General features: G+C 38.9%; 2 protein-coding genes across 3 annotated transcripts in view; both read left to right on the forward strand.

Annotated features, from left to right (window-relative positions):
- Window positions 1-13,209, forward strand: part of AHCTF1 (AT-hook containing transcription factor 1) — a 97,774-nt gene extending 84,565 nt beyond the window's left edge. The window contains exons 33-36 of one of the 2 annotated variants that reach the window (XM_023216126.3): window positions 95-1,919; window positions 8,684-8,817; window positions 10,152-10,234; window positions 11,305-12,999. In XM_023216126.3, coding sequence (XP_023071894.2) covers window positions 95-1,919; window positions 8,684-8,817; window positions 10,152-10,234; window positions 11,305-11,497 — 2,235 coding nt within the window. In that variant the 3' untranslated portion in view covers window positions 11,498-12,999. Of the gene's footprint in view, window positions 1-94; window positions 1,920-8,683; window positions 8,818-10,151; window positions 10,235-11,304 lie in introns of both variants that reach the window. The other variant, XM_023216128.3, reaches the window with a different exon arrangement.
- The window catches only part of LOC111545199 (kinesin-like protein KIF28P), an 81,060-nt gene continuing 79,662 nt past the window's right edge, over window positions 12,695-14,092 (forward strand). The window contains 1 exon segment of the mRNA XM_023216129.3: window positions 12,695-12,782. Within this exon segment, the coding sequence (XP_023071897.2) occupies window positions 12,699-12,782 (84 nt within the window). The 5' untranslated portion in view covers window positions 12,695-12,698.

Raw genomic sequence — 14,092 nt, forward strand, 5'->3', positions numbered from 1 at the left:
GGCACACAGCCAAGGGTCATCAAAAGCCTGTATGCTTCAATTTAAAACATATATTACAAGTCTTTAACCAGTCTCTTATCTTTAATTCATTTAGGTGATTGAACAGGAAAAGCTTGAAGCTCAAGATTCAGGAGAAGAGGCTAGGAATCTTTCATTTAATGAGTTATATCCCTCTGGAACACTTAAGCTTCAGTACAGTTTTGATACTATTGACCAGCAGTTTTGTGACTTAGCTGATAATAAAGACACTGCTGAGTGTGACATTGCTGAAGTAGACGGGGAACTTTTTGTGGCTCAAAGCAACTTTACCTTGATATTGGAAGGTGAAGAAGGAGAAGCTGAGCCAGGCGATTTTGCATCATCTGATGTGTTACCTAAAGCAGCTAACACAGCAACTGAAGAAAAACTTGTATGCAGTGGGGAAAATGATGATCATGGACAAGTTGCAGATTTGCCATCTGCCATAACTAGTGACCAAAAGTCCCAAAAAGTAGAGACTTTACCATATGTGCCTGAACCTATTAAAGTTGCAATTGCAGAAAATTTACTAGATGTAATTAAAGACACAAGAAGTAAAGAAATTACTTCAGATACAATGGAACAGTCCATTCATGAAACGATACCTTTAGTGAGCCAAAACATAATGTGTTCCACTAAGTTAGTCAAATCTGCATCTAAGACTGCTCAGGAAACAAGCACAGTAACTATGAACGTCAGCCAGGTTGATGTGGTTTCCTCCAAGACTCGTACGAGAGGACAACGTATCCAAAACGTGAATGTCAAATCAACACAACAGGAAGCATCAGCAGATGTTGCTACTCCTAAGATGCCAGGGCAGTCAGTTAGGAAGAAAACTGGGAAGCCACAAGAAATTTCTGAAACTTCTGAAAACACCTATTCTGATGTCAAAGGAATATCTCAGAACCAGCAAATACCTCAAAATTCTATTACGCCTAGGAGAGGAAGGAGAAAGAAGGAAGTTAATCAGGACATGCTAGAAAATACCAGTTCTGTGGAACAAGAATTACAGATCACTACAGGTAGGGAATCAAAAAGATTAAAATCATCTCAGCTGTTGGAACCAGCAGTTGAAGAAACTATTAAAAAAGAAGTTACGGTTTCATCTGTTACAAAAAGGACTCCTAGAAGAATTAAAAGATCTGTAGAAAGTCAGGAAAGTGTGGAAATTATAAATGATCTAAAAGTTAGTAACGTAACAAGTCCTAGCCGAACGATAAGAAAATTAAAAAGTGCTAATTTAGATGCTTCTGAAAATACAGGAAATAAGCCAGATGATAAATCCAGCGATGAGCAGCTGCCTATTAAACGTATTAGACGGGTCAGAGGGAGAGAAGTTAGTCCATCAGATGTGAGGGAAGACTCCAACCTTGACTCATCTCAGTTGACTCTTCAAGCAGAATTTGATATGTCTGCCATACCTAGAAAACGTGGTAGACCAAGAAAAATCAATCCATCTGAAGATACAGGATCTAAGGCTGTTAAGGAAGAGAGAAGCGCCAAGAAGAAAGAAGCTCCCAGCATTAAAAGGAGATCTACAAGAAGTACACCAGCTAAAAGTGAAAATACTGATGTTGGAAAACCAGCTTCAGGAAAATCCATTTTAGTGCCAAATAAGGAACTTTCGATGGTGATGAGCTCTAAGAAAAAACTTACAAAAAAGACTGAAAATCAAAGCCAAAAACGTTCATTACACTCAGTATCAGAAGAACGCATAGATGAAATGACACATAAAGAAACAAATGAGCAAGCAGAAAGACTGCTTGCCACAGCTTCCTTGACTAAATCTTCCCGCAGCACCAGGACTCGGTCTAGCAAGGCCATCTTGTTGCCGGATCTTTCTGAACCAAACAATGAGCCTTTATTTTCTCCAGTGTCAGAAGTTCCAAGGAAAGCAAAAGGTACTTTTCTTTCTTTGCAAAACAGTTTTTCATCTCACTCACTCTTCAGCTTACAATTTGGTTAATTATTTGTCCTAAGAATGGTTTTATAGGGAATTTTTCCCCTTCCCCCTCAAACCAAAATTGATCTTTTAGTAATAAAGTTTAAAGGTTTCAGAGTTTGAGGTCAGTTACTCGGTATGGTTAACATGACTTCAGTCCTGTAACTCAAGTAACATAGATGTATTTTTTAGAATAGTATAATTTCTCTTCTGTGACTTTTATAAAAAAGCAACTTTTAATTTTAGTTTCTTCCAAAATGGAGTCAGTATTTTTAATCTCCCAGATACCGCTGCATTTGGCTCACACCCCACTGATATCCACAACCTGAAATTGTTTTGAAGGGAAACACTGGTAGCTTTTTATTTATTTATTTTTATTTTTATTTATTTTTTTTTTTTGAGACGGCGTCTCGCTCTGTCACCCGGGCTGGAGTGCAGTGGCCGGATCTCAGCTCACTGCAAGCTCCGCCTCCCGGGTTTATGCCATTCTCCTGCCTCAGCCTCCCGAGTAGCTGGGACTACAGGCGCCGCCACCTCGCCCGGCTAGCTTTTTGTATTTTTTAGTAGAGACGGGGTTTCACCATGTTAGCCAGGATGGTCTCGAACTCCTGACCTCGTGATCCGCCCGTCTCGGCCTCCCAAAGTGCTGGGATTACAGGCTTGAGCCACCACGCCCGGCCGCTTTTTATTAAGATACAGAAATTATTTCAATCCATATTCACTATTGCCCACAAACTGGCACATCTGCATGCCCTCATCTTCAGTGAGGCCATCCTTCATTGTCACTGGTGAGCTGAGGACTGTATTTGGTTGGTGTAGGTCAAACCTTCTCAACAGGGGTGATCTCTCTCCCCAGAGGGAGCACATATATTCGTTAAGTATACAAACAGATATACAATAAATCTGCAGTAATAAAATGTCAATGGGGGTGCTTTAAACATGTCTAAAAAGCTAAGACACTGGTGTGACTGAATAGATCCCATTAGAGTAACTCTCTGGAAAAGTGTTAATGGTTATATAAACAAAATACAGGGTTTGTGTTTTTTGTTTTGTTTTTTTGTTTTGAGGTAGAATCTCGCTTTGTTGCCCAGGCTGGAGCGCAGTGGCGTGATCTCTGCTCACTGCAACCTCTGCCTTCCGGGTTCAAGCGATTCTCCTACCTCAGCCTCCCTAGTAGCTGGGATTACAGACCTGGCTAATTTTTTTTATCTGTAGAGACAGCATTTTGCCATGTTGGCCAGGCTGATCTTGAACTCCTGACCTCAAGTGATCCACCTGTCCTCACCTCCCAAAGTGTTGGCATTACAGGCGTGAGCCACCGCACCCGGCCATGTAGTTGATTGTTTAAGTTACAGTTTAATGTTTGAATTTCAGCAAAGCAGCGCAAGACCTTATAAATAAAGTAGATGACTTGGCCGGGCGCGGTGGCTCACTCCTGTAATCCCAGCACTTTGGGAGGCCGAGGGCGGGTGGATCACGAGGTCAGGAGATCAAGACCATCCTGGCTAACATGGTAAAACCCTGTCTCTACTAAAAATATACAAAAAATTAGCCGAGCGTGGTGGCGGGTGCCTGTAGTCCCAGCTACTTGGGAGGCTGAGGCAGGAGAATGGTGTGAACCTAGGAGGCAGAGCTTGCAGTGAGCTGAGATTGTGCCACTGCACTCCAGCCCGGGTGACAGAGTGAGACTCTGTCTCAAAAAATAAAAATAAAAAATAAAGTAGATGACTTGTTGTACTTGATATAGTTTGAGCCCAGGAAAATGACTCTCCCCATAACAATTGATCATTTGTCCTAAAAATGATTTGTAGCTATAGGGGATCCTCTTCTCCCCTCCTCACTCAGAAAATTTTTAATTAGATCTTCGATTTTGGTAGTATAACTTAATTTCTTCGTGGTGTTAGAAAAGTGTGCACGGTTAGACCTGTGTTTTGCATGAAGGAGAATGAAATGACAGAATGTGTGATATTTTAGTTATCTTTTTAAGTTCATCTTATTAGGATGTTATTAAAAAGTTAAGAAAAAAAGTTAAAATGAAAAGCATTTTATTGGCAGGAAGTCATTAACATAACTTATACACTCCTCAGGACTTGGATAAATGTCGTAAACACCAACAGTGAGAGCTATTTTGTTAGAGCATAGCAAACATCTCAGTAATTCTGATTTTTGTCATCTTTACATACTTTCCATTTCTATACCTACTAATTGTAACTGTTTTTTGTTAAACTAAAAATACATGGCAGCAACATGGCAAAAAAAAAAAAAAAAACCATCTCTACAAAAAGTACAAAAATTAGACGTGGTGGCATGGACTTATGGTCCCAGCTGCTTGGGAGGCTGAGGCAGGAGAATCACTTGAGCCTTAGAGTTTGAGGCTGCAGTGAGCCGTGATCGCGTGTGTGCCGCTGCACTCCAGCCATGTCTCAAAAACAAAAACAATACATGCCTGCTTAGCAAAAATTAGAAGAAAATAGAAGTATATAATCCAGCCATCGAAAGAATCACTATTCACGTTTTCCTGTATCTCGTACATTTTCCTGTATCTCGTTCCAGATACGTATGTATGGTTGGTTTTTAAAAACCTGCAGTTTATGTACATGCATATATTCTGCTTTTTTCTCCCTGCTTATTTCATGACCATTTTCAGTTCTTTTTTGTTTTTTTGGTTGAGATGGAGTTTTGCTGTTGTTACCCAGGCTGGAGTGCAATGGCACAATCTTGGCTCACTGCAACCTCTGCCTCCTGGGTTCAAACAATTCTCCTGCCCCAGCCTCCCCAGTAGCTGGGATTACAGGTGCCTGCCACCATGCCCAGGTCATTTTTTTGTGTTTTTAGTAGAGATAGGGTTTCGCCATGTTGGCCATGCTAGTCTCAAACTCCTGACCTCAGATCATCCACCCACCTTGGCCTCCCAAAGTGCTGGGATTACAGGCATGAGCCACTGTGCCCAGCCTCCAGTTCATCTTAAATATTCTTCAAAATCCAACCGGCCTAGGCAACTTGGTGGGAACCCATCTCTACAAAAGAAACATTTTCAATGATTTGGGCATGGTGGCTGGCACCTATAGTCCCAGCTATTTGGGAGGCTGAGGTGTGAGGATGGCTTGAGCCCGGGAGGTTGAGGTTGCAGTGAGCCATCACACCACTGTGGTCCAGCCCAGGTGACAGATTGAGATCCTGTCACCTCCCCCCGCCCCCCCAAAACATATATATAAATGTGTGTGTATATATATGTGTGTGTGTATATATATATGTTTCAAAATCTTAAACTTGATTTTTTTTTTCATATTGGCATTTCACCTCACAAATGTGCCACAGATTGTTTAAACCTCTTCTGTTGGGTATTTGAATTACTTTCAGATTTTTTAATATTAGAAATAGGCACCTGAAGGGGTGGCCTGCCCCTCCACACCTGTGGGTGCTTCTCGTTAGGTGGGACGAGAGACTTGAGAAAAGGAAATAATACACAGAGACAAAGTATAGAGAAAGAAAAGCGGGACCCAGGGGACCGGCGCTCAGCTTACAGAGGACCCACGCCGGCACCGGCCTCTCTGCTCCCTTAGTATTTATTGATAATTATCTTTACCATCTAAAAGATAAGGGAGTGGCTGGAAAATAGGATCATTGTAGGGAGGAAATCAGTAAGACATATGAACAAAAATCCCTGTAACATGGGTAAGTTTAAAGGAAAATGCTGTGCCTTGAGATGCATATGTGAACATCTCCATAAACCTTTTAGCAATATTGCTCCAGCAAGCCCCACCTTATTCCTAAAGGCGGTTTTCTCCTTACTCAGTAAACAAAGCACACAATGGGTTTTACCCGGAGATGTACCATTGCCCAGGGAGGGGCAGGAGACAAATGTTTTTCTCTTTCTTGAGATTTAAGAGAATGGTGATGACCTTTAACCACAAGCAGCCTTTAGGCTCTCGTTTAACAAATCACATTCTGCACAGCCCAAAATCCTTTTAACCTTGATTACCGCAGCGATGTCTCTAGCAAGGACAAGATTGGCGGTAGAGTCACAGATTAACAGCATCTCAAATACAGAACTAAATGGAGTCTCTTTTGTCTACTTCCTTCTATATAGACACAGTAACAGGCTGATCTCTCTTTCTTTTCCCCACAGGCACCTTCTAGAATGAGATGATGGGATTGGAGGGGATAAGAAACTTGGGATTGAGATCTCTCATTTCTGCCACTGACTAGCTGGGCAGAAAATCATACAACCTTTCGGAGCCTTGTTTCCTCATCCTAGAATGAATGTGGTAGTGCGTACCTTACTTGAGCAAAGCAATGGCCACTCTAGGACACAGCTTCCTGTCTTCCTCTGCCCTGTATGCTGTCACCTTGTCCCTTGTGCCTATTTATATTCTAAACTTCGTTTTTACATAGGGATGGAGGTGCAGAGAAGGCTGGGTATAGGCAGACTATATGATTGGAAGGCTAGAGGTGGTCCTTTATTTTATTGAAACATAGCAAAGAAATTATCTTAGAATTTTGTGTTTTACTAAATGAATAGGAAACTTCACATTTCATACAGCAGATATTAAGAAGGGCTTGCTGTATACCTAAGGCCATGCTAGATACACGACGTTCATATATCATTTGATTCCCATTGCAACCCAGTGAAGTATAGGTACTTTTACTTCCTTCTGTCCTCATTGAGGACCTTGAAGTTCATTGAGACTGAGCATTCACATCACCCAGGGAATAAGATGTGTTGTCCTGGAGCGACTACTGCTATCACTGGCTGGTAAGAGCCAATTGTTAAATATCCAAGAACTTGTAACCCAGCCATGGTTTGCACTGGCCACAGGAGGCACATTTATACCTTAGAAATCAGCACATGCTGTACATCAGCGCGCGCTCTGAATTTTCAGAGTCATTTACTCGCACACAGTTGGGTTTGAACCTAGGTCTTTTGAACTCCTTAATCCTCAAAAATTTACTCGCACACAGTTGGGTTTGAACCTAGGACTTTTGAACTCCGTAATCCTCAAAAATTTACTCGCACACAGTTGAGTTTGAACCTAGGACTTTTGAACTCCGTAATCCTCAAAACAGAGATGGGTAAAGAATTGACGCACACTCAAAGTCTCATCTGTGCTATAATAGAAGCATATGGAAAAAATGGTGGGGGCTGTTTTTGCATGTGATAGTATATTTTTGTATTTCTTTATTCCTTTGAAATGGAAAGCTTCGGTGAAGATTATGAAAAGTGAAAGAAATTGTTTTTTCGGGTAGTCTAAAAGAGAGTTGTAGAATGTATAATTTTCGTTATAAAAATGTAATATTTTTGTTCATCTGTTTCTTGAAGCCAAAAGAGAGACCAGCAGCAGACCATTGCCATTTCTGCCATTTACAAACTGGGAGCAGAGATTATTTCTGATATCAACTCTATTATTTCTTTTTTTAAGAATCATACACTTGTATATTCCTACTGTGTACCCACAAAAAAATTTTTTTAAGGAATCATATGCTTTAAAAGCAGAATTTGATATCTGATAGAACTCTTGACTGTCCCAGTAGCTGAGGTAACATTGAACTATAATTTTATTTCAAGGGTTTATAAATGAAATTCTTGAAATAACAGATGCAAACATGTGTAGAGCACTTACCACTACCATGCCACACATTGTTCTGCTTCTTTCATCCTCAGAACAATTTTGAGATCGATACTGTTATTAACCTTATTTTATAGAAATGGATGCACAGACAGCTTAAGTCACTTGAAGGTGGGATTTACTCCGGCAGACTGATGAAACTGAACTGTGCTCCTCTGTAATTACATTGATGATTGCTTTTAATATGGGGGCCCTATAGTTTAAAAAAAAAAAAAAAAAGGTCTGTGTGGTAAATGTTTTTAATTCCTTATTTTAAACCAATTGTTGTTTAAACCATTTTTATTTATCTATGGAATATCTTCCTGTTAGCTTTATGGAATATCTTCCTGTTAGCTTTTCACTCTGTTACCCAGGCTGGAGTGTGCAGTGGCACAATCGTGGCTCACTGTAGCCTCAACTTCCCAGACTCAAGCCTGCCAAGTAGCTGACACCACAGGCGTGCACCACCACATGGGCTGATCTTTTTAAAATTTTTTGTAGAGACAGGGCTCTCACTTCGTTGATCAGGCTGGTCTTGAACTCCTGGCCTTAAGCCGTCCTCCTGCCTCAGCCTCCCAAAGTGCTGGAATTAACAGTTGTGAGCCGCTGCACCTGGCACTTTCTCCTTTTGTGGACATGAACTTTTCTGTTTGACTGGAACAAGTAGTTCAAAATGAACTGGCTAGAGTTTCTCTTTTTTGAAAATAAAAAACCTACTTTGTAAATAATGTGTCTGGAATAGCATTAGTTATGGCACAGACTAGCTCAGGTTACATATAGGATTAATGCTTTCCTTCCCCAGAATGCTTGAGGAGCAGTAAGGATTAAAAGAAAGAGACTGAACAGACAGTTCTGTACCTGCTTTCATGGCCTGTCTTTATATTGTAGCCCTTTGTAGTTTGAAGCATTAAAGCGTCCCACTCATTTGGCTTACCCAAATGATGTGGGGATTTTTCCTGTCATTTCTCTGCTAACATGGATAATTAGGTTACAATACTAATGGTTTCCAGGTTTGATGTACTTTCTAAAGTACATCATTTGTTCCAGGTTTTTATTGTGGTTATATATTTGCACATATATATAAAGATACAAATACAGTTTTTTCAACTTTTTTTAGCTAAAAAAATAGAGGTTCCTGCACAGTTGAAAGAATTAGTTTCGGATTTATCTTCTCAGTTTGTCATCTCACCTCCTACTTTAAGGAGCAGACAAAAAAACACATCCAGTAAGAACCAGCTTGAAGATGAACTGGTAAGAAATGCATGATTTTATTTGTGTTTGTTAAAACATACCTTTTTTTTTTTTTAATGTTGTTTCAATTTTATTTAAATTTTAATGATTTTAAATTTTGTTTATTATTGAAGTAAATGTCTTAAAGATAACAGTCATGTGTACTAAAAGCCAAAAATTGCCTTGTCTACCCCTTTGGAGACCCTCCCTACCTTTAAGACACATCTGTAGTATGTTACTGATGATATTTTACTGGCAGTTATAGTTTAAATTACCTGTTTGTGGAAAGGTTTTTAAATTCTAGTGTCCATCAGAATTACCTGGGTGTTTTTCTTTTTTTTTTTTGAGACGGAGTCTCACTCTGTTGCCCAGGCTGGAGTGTAGTGGCCGGATCCTGGCTCACTGCAAGCTCCGCCTCCTGGGTTCACGCCATTCTCCTGCCTCAGCCTCCTGAGTAGCTGGGACTACAGGCGCCCGCCACCTCGCCCGGCTAGTTTTTTGTATTTTTTAGTAGAGACGGGGTTTCACCATGTTAGCCAGGATGGTCTTGATCTCCTGACCTTGTGATCCGCCCGTCTCGGCCTCCCAAAGTGCTGGGATTACAGGCTTGAGCCACCGCGCCCGGCCTACCTGGGTGTTTTTTAAAGAAATAGTTGAGGGATTGAGTGCAAATCCCTTATGTTTATAAATGTTAATTCATAAGCATTTATTGAATTATCTGCCATGAGTCTGTTACTCTGCAAGGGCAAATTACACAAAAATAATTCAGGCAAATTCCTTGTCTTGTCAGGCACCTACAGTTCAACTGAGATACACAGTTTCATTGAAGAGATGAAAACAATTATTTCAAATCATTTATACTCAAATACTTTATAGACCAAGGTTAGATGAGACAGGCATTCTTCCTGACAGAGTAAATGGCAGATGCAAAAGCTCAGAGCATGGCAATAGCAGGCACATGAGGAGTGTTCATTGTGAATAGCCATGTGTATATGACAGGTAGTTTCTATGAAAAATGAAATGTGGGTAGGAGAGAATAGTCTCTGGTTGTCTACTTCTTGGAAAGTGAGAGCCTGGATATGGACAAAGGGAGTGGGTACGGAGGGCAGTAGACAGTGGAAACATTCAAAAATAAAACTGATCATAACTTGGAGATGAGTTGAATTGTAGGAATTAAGAACAGGCCTACATGACTAAGGTTTCTACTAAAAAGTATGAGAAAAGGAATCAATTTTGCACTTGGCAAGTTTGAATTCATCAGCAGTGTTTGGCTATAGTATTCCTTGTCTCAGTATAGAAGTTTTAAAATTAGTTTCGTGTTTAGTACTTAACTTTTTAAAATGTTTAACCCATAGAAAGATGATGCACAATCAGTAGAAACTGTGGAAAAGCCAAAAGCAAAGCGAATCAGGACGTCAAAAACAAAACAAGCAAGCAAGTATGACTTTCTGTTCTGTTCTTGATTGATTGATTGATTGATTGATTGATTGATTGAGACAGTCTCCCTCTGTCACCAAGGCTGGAGTGCAGTGGTGTGATTTCGACTCACTGCAACCTCTGCCTCCCAGGTTCAGAGGATTCTCTTGCCTCAGCCTTCCAAGTGGCTGGGACTACAGGCGCTGCTGAAGGTGGATTTCTTCATATATTAATAGCGTGAAAGCCCAGTCCTTTTAAAAGGAGCATGGGAGGAATAAAAATAAAATAAAATAATAAAAGGAGGATGGTAAGGTGGGGGCAGTTTAGTTCCCAGTGGATCTTTGTGGTTTTTTGCAGAAAAACAAAGTAGGGGAGGGAAGTGTGATGGTTTACCTCTTTGTCAGGAAAATTAGGTAACTATTAGTAAAAAATAATAATACATTTTAAAATCCTGCAATTATTTTACAAAAAGCAATAAAACTGCATCCATGGGAAAATTACTCCATTTCAGATATATTTATTACACAGTATCTTGTTTATGCTGTGCTTAGTAGGCATGGTTGAATTTAATAAAAGTAAAAGTTGATGCATTTTATTTAAAAACTGATTTAATGCCACTATGACTAATATCACTGTTTACATATATATATACTGGCGTATCTACTTGAGAAACTCCTGTTTGTGAAATTCTATGGATCTTTGCTAATTGCTGGTGTTTGATCATTGACAGTTCTGCTGGGCCTGCAGGGCTCTCATCTCCTGGGCTTACTACTGGGACTCGGCCCATCCTTGTAATCCAGCAATATTTTTTCATACATTTGAAACATTTAGAGGATAATTCAATAATTGAATAATTGTTTGTAAATATTCTAATCGAAAAGGAAAAATTCCCCTTAATGAAACCTTAACTCTGCTTCTGATTAGCTTATATGACTTAAAGCTTCACTTCAGTTCTCTTGAAACCATTACATCTTTTATAAAATGAACGCACTAAGCAGTCCCTAAGGTTTCTCTCAACATGTTGGGAAGCCAATTTTATTTTACAGCATAATGTGTTTATTCTTACTTGATCATATCTTTTTTTTTTTCCAGAAACACAGAAAAAGAAAGTGCTTGGTCACCTCCTCCCATAGAAATTCGGCTGATTTCCCCCTTGGCTAGCCCAGTTGACGGAGTCAAGAGCAAACCGAGAAAAACTACAGAAGTGACAGGAACAGGTCGTGGAAGGAGCAGAAAGAAACTGTCTTCGTATCCAAAGCAAATTTTACGCAGAAAAATGCTATAATTTCTTGGGAAGTTTTTAATGTACACCTATTTGTAAAGTCATCAGAATAGTGTGGATTATTAAATACCTAGTTTGGAAGAAAATAATTTATATAAATTATTGTAAATTTTTATGTAAACAGAAGGTCTTCAATAAGTAAGTAACTCCATATGGAGTGATTGTTTCAGTCCAGGCAATTTTTCTATTTTATATTAAGACTTCATACATTTATATAATATGTAAATATGGCTTCTTAATGGAATGTTAAATAAAATGTATACTTCACAGTCGTTTGTGTCTGTTGGTTTTTGAAAGGGAGGGGTATCTGTTTGGATAGTTTTATATGCTCATTGGTCTCGTTTTCTCTATAATGAAAATATTAGACCAGTCTTAAAATGGGGATGATTGAACTATTGATATTTCTTTTTACAGTTACTATTTTATAATTTATGCACTTTGATTCTGTGATTCAGATTTCTAATCATAAAATTTTTTTTTGCTTTTGGCTGTTACTATGTTAAAATTGAATTATGGGCATGTAATTTTGCCATCTTTGTAGTTTCATAAATTTTGTGTAATCTACCTCAAATGAATAATCCAAGTATTGGTTAACTATAATGTTGGCATCTCTTATTCAGCAAGCTTACAGACTCTTTAAAGTCTTAATTAGTCAAAGACTAATCCAGGTTAGATTTGACCGGTTCACTGCTCACTTGCAACCTTATCAAAGGGTTTCAAAGGGAAATGTAAAATAAACCTGTTTATGGATATTGAGTGCGTCTTGTATGTGCCTAATATTGATAGGATGAGATGTCTGAACAAATTTTTATCATATTGCTGTGAAGGAGCTTGCTACCGAACCACAGAAATCCCTTAATATTCAGGTTTTAAAACTGGCAAATTCTCACAGAACCTCAGGCACAGATTATTAAGGTTGGGAGAGAGTGAGTAGATGTAGAAAAGGAAAAAAGCAACACACGCCCTGTTCTCTACAGTACAACTGTGTGCAATTAAGCAATGATACTTGATGTAGGCTCTAACATTCATCAATAAATAAGTGTTGTAAAATAATTTATAACAGGTAGTTGATAGTGTGTAATGAATGGATTATTAATAATTGATCACCTAGAAACGAACTGCTGTTGTGGGCTAAGCTTTTAATGTTTTAATAATGTGAAGCATAAACAGTGTACTTTCTGCATTTATTTTTCTACCAAATAATATGGATAATGAGAAACTGATGAAAATGCCTACACCAAGTATCGACAGTGTGAAAGCAGCAGTGCGAGTGCGGCCTTTTAGTCAGGTTAGTGATGGATGTTACGCTGCCTTGTTGAAAATTTCACTGACTTTGATTTTATTACTTTTTTAATGATAGTTACCAAACTTGTATTTAAGCTGCTTGTCATTTATGGAATATTGAACTTATTTAAATGAACTTGTTAAATGAATAATTTAAAGATCTAAACATAATTCAGTTTTACTCCTTTGCGCAAGTAGCACAATAAACATGGATGAAATGTTTGTCAAGTTAATGCTTTTTTAAATCAACGCAATTTGGTGAATATAGATGTGTGGTACCTGTTTTTAATAAATGTACATTTTCCCCCTCTGTGAATGTAGATCATAAGCAAACAAATTGCCTGTTCTAAATGAACTTTATATATATTTTAAATGAAGGTATGGACTTATGTATAAATGTCTTTATATAGCTTGAATAAAAATACTGCTCACTAAAATGTGTTGCTACAGCATTTTAGGATAGCACATGAATGATATTGTCGGACCTTGTAGCAACTATGTGTCGGATGATAACAGCACTGGTCAGACTAAGGTATTTAGTATCGTAGTAAGGTAAACAGTAGACTCAGATCAGGTATAGTTAATTCTGCCTGGATAGATACTGAAGGCTTCCTAGATGTAGATAGAAGCATTTGAGAGGACTATAAAGGCTTAGTAAAATGTCGATAAAGACTTGCTCGACAAAACAATATGTAAAGGCCTGGTCCTGAATAGGCTACCATGGAATGACCTTATATGAGATCTTCCTGCTTTTACCATTATCAGTATTACTCTGTACATCTTCAGTTGGAATCAGTTCTGTCTGTCCTGTGCCTCTGCATTCATCTGTATTGTAGAGAATAGTTCAGCAGCTGGGCACAGCTGTGTAATTATATAACCAGGTATGTGTATAACTAGATAGGTGTAGCTGCTATTTAAGGCTTCGAAAGTAGCATCGTTTCTAAGGCAACTGATCAAAAAATACCAAAGAATGAATTTGTGACCAGTATGTTAACTGCTTTGGCCCAAGCAGACCTTCAGCAACGACGCAAGTGGTTATTCCTGCTGTCATTTTCACTGACCTCTAATATTGCCAGGATGAGTAACTGCAAGTTTTAAACAGCAAATAAGGATTTGTAGGATTAGGCACTAAAACGGTCATGTATTTACAGAACCTTTAGGTTCCCTTTACAAAAAGATTGCATTTTATTCAAGTTTACCACCAAAGTTGACTAGCTTGGACTAGAATGGTCTCAGCAGGGAGTGCCGAGGATGGATTCGGGAGATAGCTCGCAGGTACAGTGCTTGCTCTATCCACGGGCTGTGTTCTAAGGC

Source organism: Piliocolobus tephrosceles, chromosome 1 (assembly GCF_002776525.5).
Source record: "Piliocolobus tephrosceles isolate RC106 chromosome 1, ASM277652v3, whole genome shotgun sequence".
NCBI classification, from domain to species: domain Eukaryota; kingdom Metazoa; phylum Chordata; class Mammalia; order Primates; family Cercopithecidae; genus Piliocolobus; species Piliocolobus tephrosceles.